Genomic DNA, 20,601 nt, shown 5'->3' on the forward strand with positions numbered 1-20,601 from the left:
ACGCGTTACAGTAATGACATCTGACATTTGTATTGTACCTACCTTCAAGGGTAATTTTAACGATATACACAATTAATTCACAGAGAGTATTTAAATTTGCCTTATTGATTAATTTCTAATTTAAAACAATAAAATATTACAACACATAAATGTATTCATTTCACTGGACTAAATAACAAATTAATTTGGCTTATGCTTTATGAATTATAAAAATGTAAAGAGCTGATATAAAATTATCTTTTCATTCTTACTTCTAAATATTAAATTGTTGCAAAAAATTTAATAATAATATATAGTTCTTAACTTTAATAAAGTAAGATACAATATATTTATATTAAAATTAAACAACCACTACTAAAGTAAAAACTAAAATGTCACTTAAAATAAAACTAATGTCACTTGTCAGTTAATGTTGGTTGTCTCATTTTTTTGTTTGTAAATTTATTTACTAATTAAGTGCTCTTATTTATCTAAAATTTGGGACAACTTTGTAGTAATAGATAATAATGAGCAATCCCGAAGTATCCACAGCGGAGGGCAAAGAATTGAGTTTCGCAGAAAAACAAGCTGAACGTATGAAAAGGTTGCGTTCATTACACTCAGCTAGGAACGAAGCTCGAACACATAATCACCAGGAAGTAGTAGCAGAAGAAGCTCGAAATAAACTTCCCGTCAATTATGAAGCTAAAAAACGACAAGCGGAATGGCTTTTAGAAGATCAAAACAAGCGGGAGGAAGCGACGAAACAAGGCAAGGATTACGATAGAGTCAAACTACTTAACATATCTGCGGTTGAGGCAGAGAGATTGGAAAGAAAGAAGAAGAAGAAAAATCCAGACCAAGGGTTTTCCAGTTACGAACAGGCCACTGTCCGACAATACAACCGTTTGATAAAGAACATGCCGACCATGGATAATGAGGAATACGAAAAACAGAAACAGAAATACGGTGAAGCGTTTTACGGAGGGCCCAATGTTATTATACATGGCATGCACGAGGACCGCAAGGAAGCAGTCGATAAAATGGTGAACGATTTAGAGGGACAGATAGCCAAGAGATCGAAATACTCAAGAAGACGTATTCATAATGACGATGCGGATATCGACTACATCAATGAACGTAATGCCAAGTTCAATAAGAAATTAGAGAGATTCTATGGAGAACACACGGCTGAAATCAAACAGAACCTCGAAAGGGGTACTGCAATATAATTGTTAAGAAATTAATGTTTTTTGTAAATAAATACTTATTAAACATACTTGATATTATTCTGAAGAGTTTTATTGAATATATGTAAGATTTGTGAAAACTCTTTGGTCATATTGGCATTAAACAATAGTACAAAGTAAAAAATTACTATTATAATATTATTTGTGGCGTCTGGATCATCAAGGGTCACTCTATATACTATAATTTATAAATAATACTGACTCTAAAAATAAATAATGAATTTTTATTTCTATGCTATGGCTTAGTTTGTGCTGGAATCGTGGAATGTTTTGTAATGTCAATGTTCTATTTGTTGAACAAATTATAATCTTGAGTGCCGTGTCGAGATAATATTAGGAGTTTATTGAATGGGAAAAAAGAAAATTTAAATTAAACAAATTTCAATAACAAGTTTATTTTGATATACAGATGATAAAAATAAGTACATATTTGTTACAGATAATATTTATCTAAATACATAAAGCACTAACTTTCTTTTTTTTTGTAATAATATTGTTCTGTGCATGTTTTAACATTATTCATCTATTTAAATAATGAAGAATTATTAAGCTTGTTCAAAAATAATGATGATATTTATATATGAAAAGGTATATAATTTGTTACTGTCTAATAATTTACACAATACATAACAACGTTGTTGATATAACTGAAGTATGAATTTAATTTTAAACTGCTATAGTTTTATGCAAAAAGAAGATATACAGCATCCTTAGTCGATAACAATAAAAAAAATCGATCCTATTTATTAATAAGGTATTCTTGCGAAAGTAAAGGTTGGTTATTGGACTTTCTAAAGGTTTAGATAACCAAATTTATTTAAAAGGAGTTTAGTCTATTAGCTGTTCTGAATTCAAAATCTTTTATTTTTACTTATTTTTGTCCTTTACTTATCCATACCTATTTTATTGAGTTCAGGGTTGTAATTTGTCTTTAACATATATCAGTAAATATATATATATACGTGAATGGATGTGCTTAAAGGGACGTTACAGATTACAACTCTGAATTAAGATTGGAAATCTATTTCGGTTTTTTAAACACTAAGCATAGGTACGTTTTTTTAAACACTAAGCATAGGTACGTTTTTACGGTGAGAGAGTAAAAGATGCATAAATAATAAATGTGGTTGTTATTTGATATATGACTTACGTTAAAACTTGCACAGATATATTTAAGCTTATCTTAAACAAAAGATATACAAAAACTAATATGACTGCATCTCATACATAGGTTCTAGCATATATAATATATACATTACACAATAAATGAGCACGTTTTAACTTTTATACAATGGAAAGAAATACTCATCGGAGTCAGTCCTGTATTAGATGACATTAAGTAATAAGTATAACCTTGATTCTCAAATCATCGCATACAGTTATCGAATTATTTTGAGCAAGGCAAAAACTATTACATTAAAAATAAATGTTATTTTTTTTATATATTGGCGAATTTACAGGCAACCGTGCAAAGTCGCCATTATACAGTCTTCATTGTTGATTAAAATTCACATAAAAACATTTATTTTGCAGAAGATCGTGTCAGCTTCGTAGTTCATTAATGATATAGTAAAATGAATAAAATCATAGACCGAGTAAAAAAGAACTTTTGTTTTCGTCTTAGGGCAAGTTGTATGTCACATCAATGATTTTATTCAGCCAAAAAAATATTCAAAACATACATTCTTTTAACTTTTACATTTATTACATATAATTTTTATCATGAACCGTCGTTTTTTACTTCTAATATGACTTTATTATTTATGCCATCTACAAATAAATATGCCGAGCAGTTCAGACTTTGATGTCATCATCTGACAAATTAACTTTCAGTGAAAATTTATTTTGACGATTTCAACTGTACTTGGCACGTAGTTTACAAAGTTGGATAAAGAAAAAAGTTAAATAATTTTAATTATAAACTGTGAAGTCTCGTTTTTTCAGTAAATTAACAAAAGGATATACCAACCATTTACAAAAAAGGTTTTTACAAAAGAATATAAAAAAAAAACGTTATGAGTAAATAATTTACAAAAAAATACCGTGATTATAATGATTAAATAAGCCATTGAATCGAAGTACAAAAAAAAGCTTATATTTCTGTAAACATTTGTTACACAAATTTTTTATATATTAAATGTATTTATAAGGAACTTTATATAAAGTAAATTAGAGTTCCTAAATATGCCCTGAATATATATAAATACATACGTACAGTATTCTTCTTGTAATTTAAAAGTTTTTTAACAATATAATATTACGTTAACACCGAGTCCAGCTCAGTCTTTAAATTCGTGTTTGATAAAGTAATAATTTGCTTAACAAATAATAATTCTGCGAATGAAAAACTATCAATTCTTCAAATTATTATAATTGTACAAATTAAAATTATTAACAATTCAATTTGGTTCTATAAATTCATCGTGAGTTGAATATTTAAAAAAAAAATGATTATGCCTTTACCGACTGACTAGACGAAAGAACAGCAATTGACTTCATAGACATTATATCTGATAATTCAAAAGGCTTTACAATCCAGACTTTTCTGTTTCCTATTATCATCAACATGAGTTATTAGTTTCTAGTAACTAAGGATGACAAATCCACAACTAAGCACCATATCCTCAAAATAAAGACTAACAAATTTTACGTTTACATATAGCTGAATTTAAACTGTGGACGTTGGTGAGAGAGATATATCGTGCCACTAATATCTACGTACATTTTATTTTTCGTACATATCCATGTGCAGGCCATTTTTTAAAATCATATACATGTGAAAAGTAGTAATTGCTCTCTCTAACGCCATTCATATAATTTGATGTATTTTTCAATAAATAGATTTTGAAAAAAATGGCACTTGCTTGATTACCAACTGTATTTTTACTACCAACATTAGCCTTTGATTCGGTAATTATTATTATTTTTTCAGATTATCCTAATTAAATTTTACCTACACAGTGTATAATGTAACTATGACTTAAAAACTGGTTTCCATTTTAAATTCAATATGGCGGACAACTTTTTTATGTCAAGGTATTATATTAAAATATTTCTAACAATTAACTTGTTTGAAATAAAATGATTTGAAACTTTTTAATTTCTTTAATAATCCGAGATGGATAATAGATAGACAATAAAATTTTTTTATTAAGAAAGCAATTTACTCATTTTAGGACTTCAGGGTATTCGTTTTCAAATATTAAAATATCCTAGAAAATATAGTTAGGTCCTAAAAATAAATTGCGACTATTTGAGAATTTATGATTACAATTGTCAGTGCTTATGATTAAAAACATTTTTTTTATTTAGTAATATTCTCTTTATATTTAATAATAAAACATATTAAGAGAATGTATAAATTTATTTTCCTATCCACCTTAAGTGCAGCAGTGTTAAATGAAAATAACTTTCGGTTATTCGCATTTGGTACAACAGAGCACTCAGAGAGAACAGGAAATAATTATTATTCGTAACAGAATACACGATATTCTTTTCAATGCTCATATAATTCCAAATATCATCGCAGTTATTACCATTCTAACCGAAATCAACCTACAGCCATTTTGGAATGTGCAAATCAAAGATTGACTAAAAAATATAACTACCAAATGCGAATATCACAGATAATATTTCGTAGACTACTGCACTTAAGATAGATAAACTTAAAAATATATTTCATTTTCAGTACGGCGTTTTATAAAACCCATGACCGCACTATTTCTGAAAACAAATGATTTCGAATTGATTTTAGCCAATTATATTGCCAATTATGATAGAAAATGTTTAAGCATCGCCATTTTAATTAATTATATTTATATACTTACTTCGCCGACCGGGCATTAAGCGTACGGTGATTCCGTCCGGTGCACGAACTGTTTACAAAATAAAATATAACTTATTATAATCACATTCATTATCTGTGGTTTAATTATATTTATTATTTTGTTATTACAGTCAGCCAAAGACAAAACCATTGACAGCACGACGATAAAAAAAAAATAACGTAAAAAGAACTTACCTCGTGATTACAAAAGGGTTTAAAATTGTATGTATAAAGTCAGTGACATAACATCGGGTATTGAAAGAAAGCATAAAAACATTATTTAAATTCTAACATTTTATTTTTAAATAGAAAATAAAATAATAATCACATTCTTCAAGCAATTGTGTAAACATCCCTTAATTAGGAAAACATTTTTCATAATCACCGAACAGCGGGGTCACAAATACTAACACGAGAACATATTTTTTTAATTTGAAAAAATTAAAGCGTAAAGTGGAATGTTGATTTCAGCTACACTTACTGTTTGCAAGAAGGGCACCTGTTTTAAGTAATTCAATACAACACCTAAGCCTGTGAGTAACTGATTAAAATACATTTAAAATAATGCCGCAGAGAATTTTATGACGTAAATATATAATAAATTCAATTTTATTCACCAAAAGGTCACTAATTTTTCTATTATTTCTATCTCTATGAATTTTTTAAATTTTAACACCATATTTGTAATTAACTATGTATTTACTTTCCAATAATAAAAATTATTAGAAATTTGTCTAACGCCATGTGTGTAGTATATTTTTTATTCATTTATTATGCTCTATATTGCTTTCGCTGATGGAACCTATAAATCCTTACTATGCATAACTTCCAAATTCCAATGTGACAAAGTTATTATTAAAAACATACATACATGTATATATAATAAATTCTCACAAAATTACCTAATTTATATTTCTAACAGATTATCGCAACAGAAAAATCAACATTTAGGTATAAGTAAACCCATCCAGATAAAATATTAAGGAATACCAAGTAACAATTAAAAAGTATAAAAACTCCTTTCTGTCTCCCAGAGCTTTTTTTTTTTTTCAAATATATTTTCTAAGCTCTTCAATAATATGAGCAAGGCCATGTTGAGCAAACTTCGACTGTATGTAAATTCAAATTTATATTAAATATATGATATTTTTATGATTTTATATTCTTTTTGGCAAGGTGCTTTCTGTAGTCTTTTAAAGAGATCTTGTGATGATCCATCTTGACCAGACGAGTGATGTTCCGTACATTATACTTTAAATTAGACAATAAATATGCTTAAAAAATTATTGAAAAAAAACCTAACAATATAATATCTTAGTAACAAATATACACATAACCTTCATTTCATAAATTTCAAATTCCCTCTATCACATTTTATAACATTCCTATAATAAAATTAACCTAATGATTAAAATTCAATTCAAAGTGTACCAAATAGTACATTATTGTAAACAATCAATAAGATTTACAAATAAATTACATGTAACGATAAAGGCCACATACTTTTTTGTTGTTCAAGGCACAAAGTGTTTAGAATACTTCTCGTCCTTAGTTCCTACCAAGTAACAATGCCTATAAACTAATGTATAAAATTGTTTTTTTTTTTTCATCAATATTATCAAACGAGGCGACGGTAACTAACTTGACATCCTTATACACTTGAATAGTTATTGTTAATTAATTTAATAAAAAGACGAACACACATGCAAAATAAAAATTTGCTCAAGGAACATTTCAAGGTAAAGCAATCCATGAAGGCGATGCCAATGTAGTCTATATTGGCATGTCCTTGTCCATGCCATGCAGGTTAATATACACAACACTATAGCCTCTTGCACTAGTTAGGCTCAGTTCATACTTGTATCAAACATTCACAGCTCTATGGTCACCAATGATATTTGGTAACGATGAATCTATATCTGTGTTATGTACACCCCTTCTGTTTTTATCTCTGAACGAGCCGAAGCCCGAGTCGTGTGTTGTGGCTGGGGACGTACCTACGAATATTCGTGGCATGTCACACTCTTCACACTTGTCAAGTAATGGATGGTTCCGGAAGGTGCACATGTGGCATTGCCATGACGCCGATGGCCGTTGTCCAGTGTATATGTTGCTGTAAAAGTTGCCCGTGTCATCTGCCTCTGGAAGGGGCATTACACGGGCTAGTGAACAAATACTCATTATTAATATCACAAAACATTAGTTTAAACAATTTATAAATCAATATAGTAAAGGCCTACAAATGTTTGATACACCTGTAGACAATGTTCTCATCATTCTCTATCACAGAGATTATCCATGAGAATGAGCTGAGACAAAGATCATTACTACCTTTTTTTTTATCTCACATTTGTGACGTTTTTATCGCGTAATATTTCTTCAAACACTTGTACTGTAAATTCTCAATTAAATGTACTAATTTATCATAGAAAATTAGTTAAAAATTAAATACTATTATAAAATAAAAATCTACAGTAATCTAGCATGAATGGGGGAACTTTTTTAGTCAACATTATATGATGATGGAACGAAATCGATATTTATGCAATGCAATAGGATGTGACGTATTTCTAAGCGATTTTTTTTTTATATAAATTGTCATACCCGTGCCAATCATTTCCAATCTCTTAGCCATAGTGTCGCATTCATCTCTCAACCTCTCAACGCAATCTTTGAGTCTCTGTGCGGCGTTCGCGGTGGGTGGCGGTGCAGCTAAAATCTGTGTTTCCCTGTTCAACTGTGCGAGAGACCTCTTTTCCTGTGCTAGGGCCTCGGCTAAACGGGACAGACGCTCCTTTTGACGTTCAACTAGCGAACGATCTAGGAATATATAGAACATAATTCAATAATGTTTTTTACCTTTAAATAAAACTCTAATTTAATGTACGTTTCGTTATTTAGATAAACTGAGGGATCAGGTTTATGGGAAAATGAGAAAAAAATATCCATCATTAGGATAATTTCATCATCATTTGTCATTGATGGCAAAACCATTTTTTTGTCTTAAAAGCTTCCAATGTATCCAGATCATATTTAGTCTAGAGGTTTTGTCGATATGTAAATGACAACACCATAGACAAGCACAACCATAAAATCTCTAACAAACCCCTGTATGACGCCAAATATATTTATTGAAAATAAAAACATTAATTTTAAACAGTTTTAGACAATGTTAAATGCTAAAAATATATTCAAACATACATCCAATAAATTTTAATCGCATGTAAATGAAATGCAGAAAGTTATTCCTACTATCGATTGTTTTTCTTAGATTATAGAGTGCTTTATTGTTCAAGCAGAAATTCAACAACATAAGGACCCACTTAACATTATACTTATGGACTAATATGTGAAAAATTACAACAATTACAGATAATAAAATACAAAGCATGATGTAATGTTGTATCTATATGGGAATATGATAAGCCAACATACCTTGCGGATTAAGATCCATCAGTATTCAAGTCTCGTCAACAGATTTAAATTGTTGAGGAAAATTTAAAAAAAAAACATACTCTAACTACAAAGTGGGTATTGATGTCGTGTCACATGTAAACAATTTATAATGGTTGTATGTATCTGTATACATAAGTTATACCTAGATTTTAATTTGTGCCACATCACAATGAATGATACGACAAAGGAAAAGTACCATACTATAGACTTATTATACTTTATTCTGATGATAATAAAAACTTATGTATCCGTGCAACGTTTTTTAAAACTTACCGTGTGTTGGTGGTTCCGGAGCCGCTCTCGTTGGCCTCGGTGATTCAATACGTGACTGCGGCGGGGGCGGAGCCCTACGCCGCGGAGGACGGGCTGTGCTAGGACTTACTGTCACTGTTACATGTCCTTCAAAACCAGCATCCTCGTCCCTCGTGTCTCTGACAGGGCTTGCCATGTTAGATGTTGGAGTACAAACGGTTAAATTGACAGATGTAATAGCTCTTGGACTTTCATAATCTTCTAGCCAAGGATCCCCATATCCTCGTCCGATATCCATATGACAGTTCACATTGACTGACAGATTGAGAGGATATCCCCTATCAGGTCTATACAGCTTTTCTTTGCATTCGGTCTTATGAGGTGCCGGTGAAACTGTTCTACAGGAACTTGGCTCAGGATCTTTTAAATTCTCTTTAAATGCGGTGTCTGGACTTAGTTTGATAAAATTTAATGTATTCGGTCTCTGTGGCTTCTCAGGCTGAGCAACAGCTGGACTAGCCTGAATTTCCTTTTTGATAGTTTTCTTTTCCTTCGCCTCCTTTCCAACCTCCAACCTTTGATTTAGATTGCACTTGATCTTGTTACTTTTTAAAATCTTATAATTTGTACTCTCTGGTTGCTCACTGTCTATGACAAACTCCTTTTCTGGAGGGGTGCTTTCCGGGGTATTATTTGTTTTGGGAAGAGAACTTTCCAGTAGAGTGTGGTGAGTCTCTGTGTTATTTCCGTTACTCAATTCTAAATCACTAGGTGACTCTGCTGTATACTTGGCAAAACAATTATCAATATTAATTACAGTTACAGGAGATGATGCACTGTTAGATTTTTCCTCAACAGTATTAACAACATTTTGGTTAGCATCTGTATTCAGTTTAGGTTTTTCCTCCTCTGCTTCACTGCTTGAGCTAATTAATGCCTTTTGAGGGGTTTGGCAAGTTATGGACTTAATAGCTGTAGTCTTTACAATTTCATGCTTGACTATTGGCTGATTGCGACATTTAACTGGTGGATTAACTTTTAACTCATTTTGTTGTCTAGCAGCAGCCAATGACGAGGCGTGGTATGCGTGTGTTAGGGAGGCCTTGACTTCGCTGTGGAGATGGGTTTCACAGGCTTTCTTGTCGTGGCAGTAGAGCTCGATAGTTTTAGAAACAACATGATCAGGAACACCAGGAAACTTTTGTTTCAATTCATGAAACAATTGCATAAGCGATATATTTGTGCACGCACATGGAGAAGGGCTCGCAGCGCTATCGGAGGGGGCAGACATCGCCGCCCATCCTCGCGGAGAACCTCCTCTTCACCGCGAATTCTCCTTTTACTACAGCTATCGCAATAATTTAACACTCACCGTAAAACACCAATAAACATCGTCTTGCAATACCGAAATTTTATTGTCTTTTCACTATAGTGACGTCACAAACCCTAAAATCTCTTTTCTGTACTCACACCTTTACAAAAATTTATTTTCACGGATACCAATATTCATGACTCGCTAATCCTTATAGTACACATATGACGAAAAAGAGCACATAGCGAGACAAAGCTGGATTTTTATATCTTTTGTTATCATCATACCAGAGCTATTTTTCGACCAGTTGCAACACCTTTTCAAGTGACTGCTTACAATATTTTTAATGCATCCAATAAACTTTATATTCGTGTTTTTAAACCAGATTATATTAGATAAACTCAAAGGATTAAACATTTGTATATCCAAAAATAAAATTACGAATATCACAAACTTGTCAATCCAAAACTTCCATTTTGGTCTTTGACTATAGACTCTAATCTATATTTATTATTTTAATTGTCAAGTTAGGTTTGATGATATTTCGAAACATTCAAGAAATGGATTGTTGTTTGTGGTATTACTTCATGTTTATCAAATAAGAAAAGGAGAACTCTTAGTTCTTACCTAAATATAAGAAATCAATTCAACTTATGAATTATACAATTTTCTATTTTTAAGTTATATTTCATAGACAATGTTATTTAGAATGTCATGAATCAGTTGACACATGACATTTCAAGAATTGAAAATATTAGTACATTATATTGTCATCATCGTTTAAACCGAAACTTTGTTTAGATTTTATAATTTACTTAGCACAGTTATTTCTAAAAAGAAAATATGGTAGACGATTTAAGAAAACACCTCAATCATTTGCTTGAGAAGTAATAACATCAACTTTAAACTGTAGTTGTAAAAGTAAAATAAAAATTCTTAACAACCTTTCTATCCTCTCAGAGTAAACGGATTACATTGTATTTTAATAACCGATCGAGATGGAGTTCCCGTAGTGAGATCTGTGACTGAAAAAGCACCGCAACTGGCTCTTAGGCCTAACTTTATATCAACTTTTGGAATGGCAACTGATCAAGCAAGTAAGCTGGGTCTTGGGAGAAATAAAACGATTATATCAATGTACTCGAGTTATCAAGTAAGACAAGAATTAAACTATGTTTAACTGCTCAAATTATTTACTAAACATATGAAATTGGTAGAATGTAAAATTATATTGAATTATATTTCAGGTGATTCAAATGAATAAGCTTCCACTTGTAATAACATTCATTGGTAGTGATAACTGCAATACAGGGCATATTTTATCTCTGGAAAGTCAAATAGAACCTTTCCTTAAGGATCTAGAAGGTATCGTTGCAGATGCCCCCTGAGTTATTATACTACAATACACATATTGTACTATCCTTCATAAATATATCCGACTCGTAATAATTACCATCAGCAGCAGATAGGTGTTTTGTTTTTTAATTTAGTGTTATTTAAGTTTATAATTCAGAGGTGCCTTTTTTCATAGTTTAATTGGTTTATTTTGCATTTTTTTTTTTAATAATTTGTTTGTATCCATAAATTTTAAGCCTAGTATTTGTTTGAAAATTCACTATTACTAAAATTTACTAGTATATCAGTTTATCTTTTTAATCTTGGTTTATTATTGGCCGGACAAACCTATTAATGCTGTCCAGATAAACCTTGAGCGGTCAAGTTTCTTGACTGTAAATTATTTTTCTAATATATTTCACATCACGGTTGATAATATGTTACATTAGTATGTTCAATATTTCTTTGATATTTTGTAACACTCTAATTATTTTTTTTTGTTATTACTGAACTAACAATTTTCTTTTCAATAATAAATCCTTCAAATAGTGAACAAAATATAACACCTCTTTTTTAAGATTATGAGTAAGCATGTATTTTGAAACAAATATTACAAGGAATAACAGCACATACATTAAGAAAAGGAAAATTTATTTCTTTGTTCTTCTAATGCTCTCAACAGTAACATCAGTTTTCCGATATTGTAATATTGAGAAATGTTTGGCTTTTATTAAAATATGTAAATATATAATTGTATATAAAAAATAAAGTTATTCTTTTTATCATTACCCTTTTTTTTTAACTACCTCACAATAAATACGACACGCGATAATTTAATATATATTTTGCTCAATTATCAAACTATATATTTTCTACATTTATGGTATAAAGCCTTAAATCTTAAGACAGGAAAATAAAAAAAAACAAGGTATTTGGGGAAAGTAAATTAAGGAACATACAGGGAGTAATAATCATTTAATACATAATCATGGCGCATTGTCAAAGAAACATTAGGAAGAATAGACAAGGTTGATTTTGGTTAGCCATATCAGAAGTGTGCTTTTATTTACAGATAACAATGATGCATATAGTACCGACTTTATGTAGTAGATGTAAACCGATTAGATGCAATCTGTCACGGATCAAATTATTCATTGTATGTTTCAAGGTTGTTGAATTTGATTTTTAAAAATTGGTTCTGTCACGATTAACTGTCAGTTTGACATATGAAATGGAGTTGTCAGAAATCAATGTCATTGATGTCGCTGTATTTAATTTGTTGAAATTTTATATTCAGATTTGTAGATTTTCGATAAAACTCTTCCGTTTCGGGTTGGCGTTAATTTAATATCATTTTAAAGTTTCTTTCGACGATTTTGTGAAATTATTTTGGAACTTCGATATGTTAACCTGTTACGAAGCTCCAGCGCACTGCTGTATTCTTAATTATTCCAGTACGGGTGTTAAAAGAGGTTTTCCTGTGAGTGCACGAATCACGTTGTTAGCGGCGAGTACTCCCATATCGCTCCGCGTGCGTTCAGTAGCACTTCCGATGTGAGGAAGAATGACTGGAAAAAAGTGAATGTGTTTGTTTAATGTTATATATACAAATAATAAACATTATAAGACAGTAAAAATCGAATGTCTGTACATTACATATTTTCCCAAAAAACTAGACAATTAAAGAATAGTCAAAGAAGCCAAAGGAAACAATTTTTGGAATTTTTGTTCGTCTGTCTGTCCGTCTGGTACGTTATAACTTCAATACTACTCAACGGATTTGAACGCGGTTTTCTCAGTTGGATTACATATAATTAGGAGCATTATCAAAACTTTGTTTCGTCAAAATCGGTTAAGGGAAAAGAAGTTATGGTCAATTGAAAATTTACTTCAAGTACTGCTTCAAAACTTTTAAACACTACAACTTAATATTGATTAGTTGTATATTATATATTAGTTAATAGTTAATAAGTTATATTAGTTACTAAAAAAATATGTTCTTATATATGTTAATACTTAATCTTAATATTAAAACTTATGAGAGTTAACAAAAATAACAAATAACGCAGTGGGCGCGGATGCGGTTGAAGTGTTGAACACTGTGCTCGATAGATGGCGTTGATAAAATACGTTATCAAGCTAAATCGCGGTGCTAAGATTCTGCCTTGTTTAATGACTACCATGCAGTTCGTAAGTTCATAATCGGTAACTGGTCTTGGTTGAATATCATTAGATATATATATGTAGTTATTCTAAAAGCGACCGAGTTGCGGGCAAGAGCTAGTATATATATAAAAACGATTTTGTTAACTAGTAGACTCTGTAGGCGTTATATATTTAGGAATTTAAAGTCTTCCAATCTTACGTAATGTTATTTGTAAATTCAATCGGATTTAAAGCTACTGCTAGCTAGCTTGGACTTTCAAAAATATTAAAATTTTTGGTTGCATCTAATTATTAGTATGACGTAACACACCATTTAATTTAACTAATTTAAAGTTAATAGAAGTGCGACCATTGCTCTTTAATTAAAATTAGTAAAAAAAAGTAGAAAGAAAGTAAAAGAAGTAGTACTGTGGTATAATGATAGATTAGATTAAGGTAATATTGAAAGTAACTCACATATGTTGGGTAAGGACAAGAGTTTGTGGTCTTTTGGTAGCGGTTCGGGCGTAGTGACGTCCAGACCGGCGGCATATATGTCTCCATTCTTCAGAGCGTCGTATAAAGCCTCCTGGTCTATCAAATCTGACGAAAAAAGGGGACAATGACACTCATTTTTACGTAATAACATACATTCTCAAATTTCCCTCAACCGGGATCCTCACCTCCTCTTCCGACGTTAACAATGATAGCGTTCTTCTTCATCTTAGCGATGGTTGTCTTGTTTATCATGTGACGAGTCTCATCGGTCAACGGAACAGCGAGGACTATAAAGTCGCTCTGGCTCAGAAGATTATCGAGAGATACGAATTCCGCGTTGAGAGCTTTTGCTGGAAATAACAGGGATATATAACTTTACAAGGAAATTACACTGGCGTCGGTTTTTTTTGGAACAATAATGCTATTATTTTTCATAATGATTAAAGGGTTTATGCACATATATATTACATATTATCCAAATATTTTGAGATATAAGACGTATTTTTTCGGAACTCGTAAGAATGACATATTCATGAAATTCAAAAAAATGATATGCCAGATATTTTGTTTTTTTTTTGCAGTTTGGAATTTGTACCAATTCAAATTTACAGATGTATAGTAATTGACAACGTTTGCGTTGTGTCTATATTAGAGCAGCTCTAGTGAATGTAACGAACCTTCTGGTTTTTCTCGATGTCCGGTGTAAAGGAACCTCTCTACTTCGAATCCAGCCAACCTCTTCACAGTCGCCTGTCCAATTCCACCGAGCCCTATAACTCCGACAGTACTTCCTCTGACGTCCTGTCCGAGAGTCTTTTGGAAACCGATCTCCCATTCGCCTCTGTAAATCATTTTCTATATACTGGTTTGTATTTTTTGTTGTCTGTGGCATCCTGGTATTATTTGCATCTTTCGTCTAACATGCTAAAGACTTTCGTTCGAAAAACCTTGAAAGTTTCAGTTTCAACTTTCAAGGCTCATTTCATTAGGGATTTAAACAAAAAGAAAAAAAAGCTCAAGTTACAAAAAAAAAAAACTTCTAACATCTTATTGTTGTATATTTTTCTAATGATATTCATATTATTATAAAGCCATAACAAATAATATATTGTGTGTTTAAAATTATTGAAATAAAATAAAAACTTAAAATGCATCTGCAATGAAAATAATACGTACACACCTGGCTTTAACTGATAAAACATTTTATCAATGACAGAATTCACATTATCTCTTCTAGTCATAAATCTTTTAACAAATCCCTGCATACTGTCCTATTAAAATTATAAAATGAGATCTTAGGTCGTTTAGTTGACATAATCTTGATATTATTATATACATTTTCATGTCAATCATATATATTTTTACCTGCGGACTTGATCCAGGTTCTCTGTGAACCGTCTCGCTGCACCCAAGATCAGGGACACAGCGATCTCTGCCACGGCCGAGCTGAGGACTTCCGGTGTGTTGGAAAGTTTAATGCCACGCGCCTTCAGCTCCGGGACATTGCAGTGATTGTACCCAGCTGACACCGTGCTTACTATTTTAAGCTGAGGTCCTGAAACAAAATCGATTTTCGTAATATTTATGAATGACATCAATATTAATAAAATGCTTTATATTTGAAGATCAATCATAATGAGTTGCCAGCCTTAAAAATGGGTAAAATTATATATTTTTAACTTTTATCACTTGTGAAGTTGATTTAAATCTTATCGCTCTGTCACATCAAAGTATTTGTATGTACCAGTTGTTTTGTCAACCCTGCCAGTTTAATATCAACTGATAGAAAAATCTAGAAGCCATTTAAATTTTAAATAAATTATTTTAAAAATAAAGTTCACTAATCTAAGAACGTATTAGACTTCATTAATTCGTGAAATAAGACGATAATTGCTATGAATGTAGCAAAAAAAATACAGGGTGATGAATCAAAAGTTTTACTATAAGTAAATTTATTTGGTGGTATCCGTATAAATATGCAAACGTGAAGAATATTTAATTTCAGTCTATAGCAGAAAAATATTCTTTTTAGTAGAGTTTTTTCAAACTTTGCGACAATATTGACAGTGATTTTTATTAAAATAAAAATGATGATTACACTCAGTGGCGGAGATATACGATCTTAAAGTGACAGGTGTGTCAAATCGATAAGATTATTAAATTATATTACATACTTTATACACAATTGATTTCCGGTCTAGATAATTTAAATTTTCTTCAAATAAATTAAATACAAGTAGCTATAGATTACGCCATATTGGTATTTAATCCCAATATGGCGTCTGCAATAAACGGATGTCCTTGGATCAGTCTTTAAGGCGAACTTTAACTAATAAATGGTCACAATTATTATGTATTTTATATCTAAACGACATATATTTTATTGAATGATTTGAAAATTATACAGTTTTTGGGATTCAAATATCAGACGTTCATGTTGGAGTGGTCATTGTTTACAAATAAGAAATCAAAATTGAGTACCATCCCGTATCCCATCCTTCATTATTGTCCTAATTATATCGTTGGAAATTATGTAATTCGAAATAAAACTGAATATTTTTTTAAAATCTCAAATCCTTTTGATAATTTTATTCCACCTTGTGTTTCTTCATAATATTATATAATCAGTATATAGAAATAATTAAAGGACATAATTTTCGTTAATTTGTCATTGATTAAAATGTTATAAAGAAAAAGAAAGATATTTATGCTTTGTGTCAAACCTCCTGATTTCTTTCATAGATAAATTATGCTATAAATTTGCACGAACTGGCAAAAATCCCTATTTATATATAAATAAATATTGATCCATATTGAAATGGTCATTTTATCTCAAGTTTTTCAGGAATCAGTACACACATAATGTAATGCTTGAGATATAATATATGTCCGTTAGAACTGTCAGCAGCTGTTACCTTATCTGTTATCCTTTAGTACAGAATAAGAAAAAAATCTTAGTTATGACACCTGTTACCAAATGCGGTATTATTATTGATAGACAGTATAGACAATAAAGATAATATTCTATTTATTAAGACTAACTACAACACTTATATTTTTTTTTTATTTCGTTTTATCAACACAATAAACTGTTTGTTCGGTAGTAATCTTTAATTCTTTAGTAATTTAAAAATTTATTTACAAATTGTCAACGGATAATGACAGCAAATGTTTCAACATGTTACCCAAACACAATATTGGATATTTAAATCTTGGTATATACTTTGGAATAGATTCTATGTTGTTAGATAATGCACAATATCAGATTTAACTCTACATGAAAATATTCGTACTCAGTTTTCTTAAACTGATATCAGTTGTATCTTGATAAGACTTTCCTGTAAAAAAACTGTTATGTTGATATTCTTTATAACCATATTATTATAATAACTTTGATAAGAATTAAAATCATATCTAATTAGTAATTTACAACGTAAATTCATGATGTTTCTGCGCTTTACAATGTTTGTAAGTTGTGTTGGACAAAAGTGTGATCTCAATTATTGCCTTATGTTAAAGACGATGGCCTTGCGTTTTAAGGTGAAGACAGGATAGAGGCTACATCTCGAAGGGAGCTATATAAGTTGAGTATTATTGATATTAATGATATAGACAGTAAAATAGAACCGCATTGTATAAATGACAAGACAAGATTGATTTTCATGCCCATGTGAAGTTAAGAACAACAATAATAATTTTCATGGCAATTGATTTAATTATTATTTTTCAATAAAACATCACACACAAAACCTGTTATGACATTACATATCTTAAAAAAATATTTTGTGTGTACGCCTCCCGTAAGTCAGACTTCCTTCCCCCCCAACCCCAGTACCCGGAAGAAAGTATTCCGTTAAATGGTTTGCTTATAATATTTTACCGATTTCCACAAACCAAAATGTAGGTTAAAAAATCGGTATCCTTCACCCTTGAACTAAATTTAATGTCATTAACATAAATTAAAGTGTATTTCATATTACTTACCAGCTCTATCAAGCAGTTCCTTGGTGATGGGATGGTGAGAGATCCACACCAGGGCTGACGCTCCAGGAATAATTTTCATGAGTTCCTCCTGGTTCTCTGTTATACCCTCTTTCCCGTAATGGTTGTATTTACTTTGTAAAACTGTGAAACTGTCATTAACAATTTTAATAAATGAAATAATACTTAATTGAAACATTTTGTAAGGTAATATAAATTATTTTTTCGGTAGTATGTCATGTTTGTATAATTTTTTTGACTGTGATATCACTATTAATAAGGGTTTTATTTTACCATCCTACTTTCAAGATTAAGTCTTATAAAGTATACAATTTTTAATATATATTCACAAATGTAAACGTCTAAACATTGCTGTTATGTAATATTGTTCTACTAAATAAGTATTCAATACAACTTTGTATTTCTGTGATTGACGATTTTAACTTTGATAAAATATTAATTTTAAAATTTTATATTCGGTTCAACAAATGTTTGTTGAAGTTGTTGTAGTTAATTTATCGACTTGCAACACTCATTGCCATTGCTACAAATGTCTAATTATACCTAAAATGACAGCTGTCTGTCCCAAATTCAATGCATGTATTATCAAAAATTGTATTTTTCACTCTTATTCTAAGGAAATAAAAAATGTTAACATAAATTAATAACATTACTCACTGTTCCTGAAGAACTTTTAACCCGCTCGCGGGATAATCGTTGGACGAAACTACAACTTTTAGATCTTTTGTCATTTTTGTTGTCAATGCGTGGTTTTCCGGCGGAATTGAACTCGCTACTAAAACTAGTGCTAAGATAATAAACATGTTACAGGTGGTATTTTATCAGTTAAACAATTGAGATATTGTATTGTTATCAAGCCTGTCTGTGACGAGGTGTGGCGCGTTTGAGACTGCCCAAGAAACATGCTACGTAGTACGTACCTACATCTTATTAATAATAAACATTGTCTCGGGTGAAGGCCTGAAGGTTAACAACATGTTCTTTATTTTTTTCTCGTTACATCAATGCTTAGATAAGGAAGTTAAATGTAGTTTTAAACTAAAATATTAATGTCAAACTTCGATAAAATATTACGTAATGGAAACATCGTCTTACTCTAACCTTTGCAAGCAATTTTCGTAACTTTATACAGAAAATATTTGAACATTTTATAATACGTAGTCGACGGTAAATAATTTTTAATTATAATAAACATTTTAAGATCTTTGACAGAACAATAGGTATGTAGATTAAATCGAAAAATATTGGTATTCATGGAAAATATAAAGATTTTGAATCCCTGTTGTCTACAAACCTTATGATACAAATAACATATATGATATATAGACTTCTTTGAAACAGTCGATCATTCAATTTAAAAAAAAAATATCTAAATTATCCGCCAATTTAATAAGATATGATTTGTAATTCAAAGCTGTACTAACTATGTTCATTGCAACTTTTTAAAAGGTTAATTCAATTATTTATAATCCATTTCTTGCGAAGTGCAAATTCTGCACATTACTTAATCATGTCGTCAGTCATGGATAGTGACTACGGAAACAGTTGCGTAGAGCAACGCCACCTATTAATAGAAAAAAAATTACACGCATGTAGCGCCATCTTTTGTCGAATAGCAATATGCGTATACTGTTAATAGATGGCAGTCTATTCATTTTTGTATAAATTTTAAAACAGTTAATTTAATTAAAACTTGGAGCTCAATATCTTTGAAAACATTTCTGTAATTTTCAAAGCATTATGGCATTTGCCATTAAAAAAAAGATGTCACCTTTTTTTTCTAAGATGTTACCTTAAATTGTCACAATTTATTCAAATTGTGATTTGAAAATATATAATTAATTAGATATATTTCTATTTTACCTTAAATCAAAACAGCCTTAATAAGAACTAATAAAAAAGTGCAAAATAGTTATAAGAAAGATCATTTTATTTGCCTTTCGAAGTTAGGCATAAAATAGTCCATCAGAGGCGGCGCCTTGGCCGCGGTTCAAGCATTTAACTGAGTGCCAGCTAAGTTCTGCCACATAGTAAATCAATGTACATTGCGTACGCCGTTTAAGATTTAGGATCCTTTTATAAATAACTAATTATTCTACTGTATAGAGATGCTCTATAATACTACGACAGTTGTTTTCGTTTACTCTGTATAGCGCGGCCTATCGGTGTTTGGTAATTGTAATTAAAATCGAATAATATAGGAAATCAGCAGTATATACGTTAAAGGTGGCGTTGAAAAAAATTGGTATATTTTCCAGGAAATAACTCCTAATAGCAATTAGGAGTTATTTCCTGGAATACGACCTGTTTTATTAAGTGTTGTATAGTATATGAGTACATTGAGATTTTGTCTTTGTTTGCTATCGTTTCTAGATAAATAATAAACATAAATAAGAAAAATTGTCACTCTAAAATTTAATATTTTTCGGCATTAACCAGCTTTTATATAATTCTACCTTCATCTCGCTTTATAAGAAATGCATTTAAATCCGAAAAGTATAGTTTTATTTAAAAATCGCGAAATTAATTCTTAGGTACAAGACGTC

The 20,601-nt window shown here is 30.6% G+C and overlaps 4 protein-coding genes across 6 annotated transcripts; 2 read left to right on the forward strand and 2 right to left on the reverse strand.

Annotated features, from left to right (window-relative positions):
* Window positions 1-393: 393 nt before the first annotated feature.
* LOC116771498 (pre-mRNA-splicing factor Syf2) lies at window positions 394-1,268 on the forward strand. Its single transcript, XM_032663352.2, has one exon. The coding sequence runs from the start codon at window positions 507-509 to the stop codon at window positions 1,209-1,211; it is 705 nt and encodes a 234-aa protein (XP_032519243.1). The 5' UTR covers window positions 394-506; the 3' UTR covers window positions 1,212-1,268.
* Window positions 1,269-1,599: 331 nt separating this feature from the next.
* On the reverse strand, window positions 1,600-10,578 carry LOC116771153 (uncharacterized). Of its 3 annotated transcripts, XM_032662900.2 has the most exons (5): window positions 8,785-10,578; window positions 7,660-7,875; window positions 7,053-7,217; window positions 5,057-5,104; window positions 1,600-4,952 (listed from the first exon to the last, which is right to left on the reverse strand). In XM_032662900.2, exons 1-5 carry the CDS (start codon window positions 10,052-10,054, stop codon window positions 4,927-4,929), a joined length of 1,725 nt encoding a protein of 574 aa, XP_032518791.2. In that variant the 5' UTR covers window positions 10,055-10,578; the 3' UTR covers window positions 1,600-4,926. The 3 variants fall into 3 exon arrangements, with proteins under 3 accessions (XP_032518791.2, XP_032518790.2, XP_032518789.2); XM_032662899.2 differs by lacking the exons at window positions 1,600-4,952; window positions 5,057-5,104 and having other exon boundaries at window positions 5,332-7,196; window positions 8,785-10,577; XM_032662898.2 differs by lacking the exons at window positions 1,600-4,952; window positions 5,057-5,104 and having other exon boundaries at window positions 5,332-7,217; window positions 8,785-10,577.
* Window positions 10,579-10,802: 224 nt separating this feature from the next.
* Window positions 10,803-12,198, forward strand: LOC116771192 (ragulator complex protein LAMTOR3 homolog). The gene is made up of 3 exons (XM_032662965.2): window positions 10,803-10,962; window positions 11,036-11,228; window positions 11,323-12,198. The coding sequence occupies exons 1-3, from the start codon at window positions 10,919-10,921 to the stop codon at window positions 11,461-11,463; spliced, it is 378 nt and encodes a 125-aa protein (XP_032518856.1). The 5' UTR covers window positions 10,803-10,918; the 3' UTR covers window positions 11,464-12,198.
* A 168-nt stretch (window positions 12,199-12,366) lies between these two features.
* On the reverse strand, window positions 12,367-18,968 carry LOC116771191 (glyoxylate reductase/hydroxypyruvate reductase-like). Its single transcript, XM_032662964.2, has 7 exons — window positions 18,713-18,968; window positions 18,038-18,186; window positions 15,419-15,608; window positions 14,731-14,894; window positions 14,239-14,403; window positions 14,033-14,158; window positions 12,367-12,978 (listed from the first exon to the last, which is right to left on the reverse strand). The coding sequence occupies exons 1-7, from the start codon at window positions 18,856-18,858 to the stop codon at window positions 12,857-12,859; spliced, it is 1,062 nt and encodes a 353-aa protein (XP_032518855.1). The 5' UTR covers window positions 18,859-18,968; the 3' UTR covers window positions 12,367-12,856.
* Window positions 18,969-20,601: the final 1,633 nt, after the last annotated feature.

The sequence above is a fragment of the Danaus plexippus genome, chromosome 17, assembly GCF_018135715.1.
Source record: "Danaus plexippus chromosome 17, MEX_DaPlex, whole genome shotgun sequence".
Classification (NCBI taxonomy): domain Eukaryota; kingdom Metazoa; phylum Arthropoda; class Insecta; order Lepidoptera; family Nymphalidae; genus Danaus; species Danaus plexippus.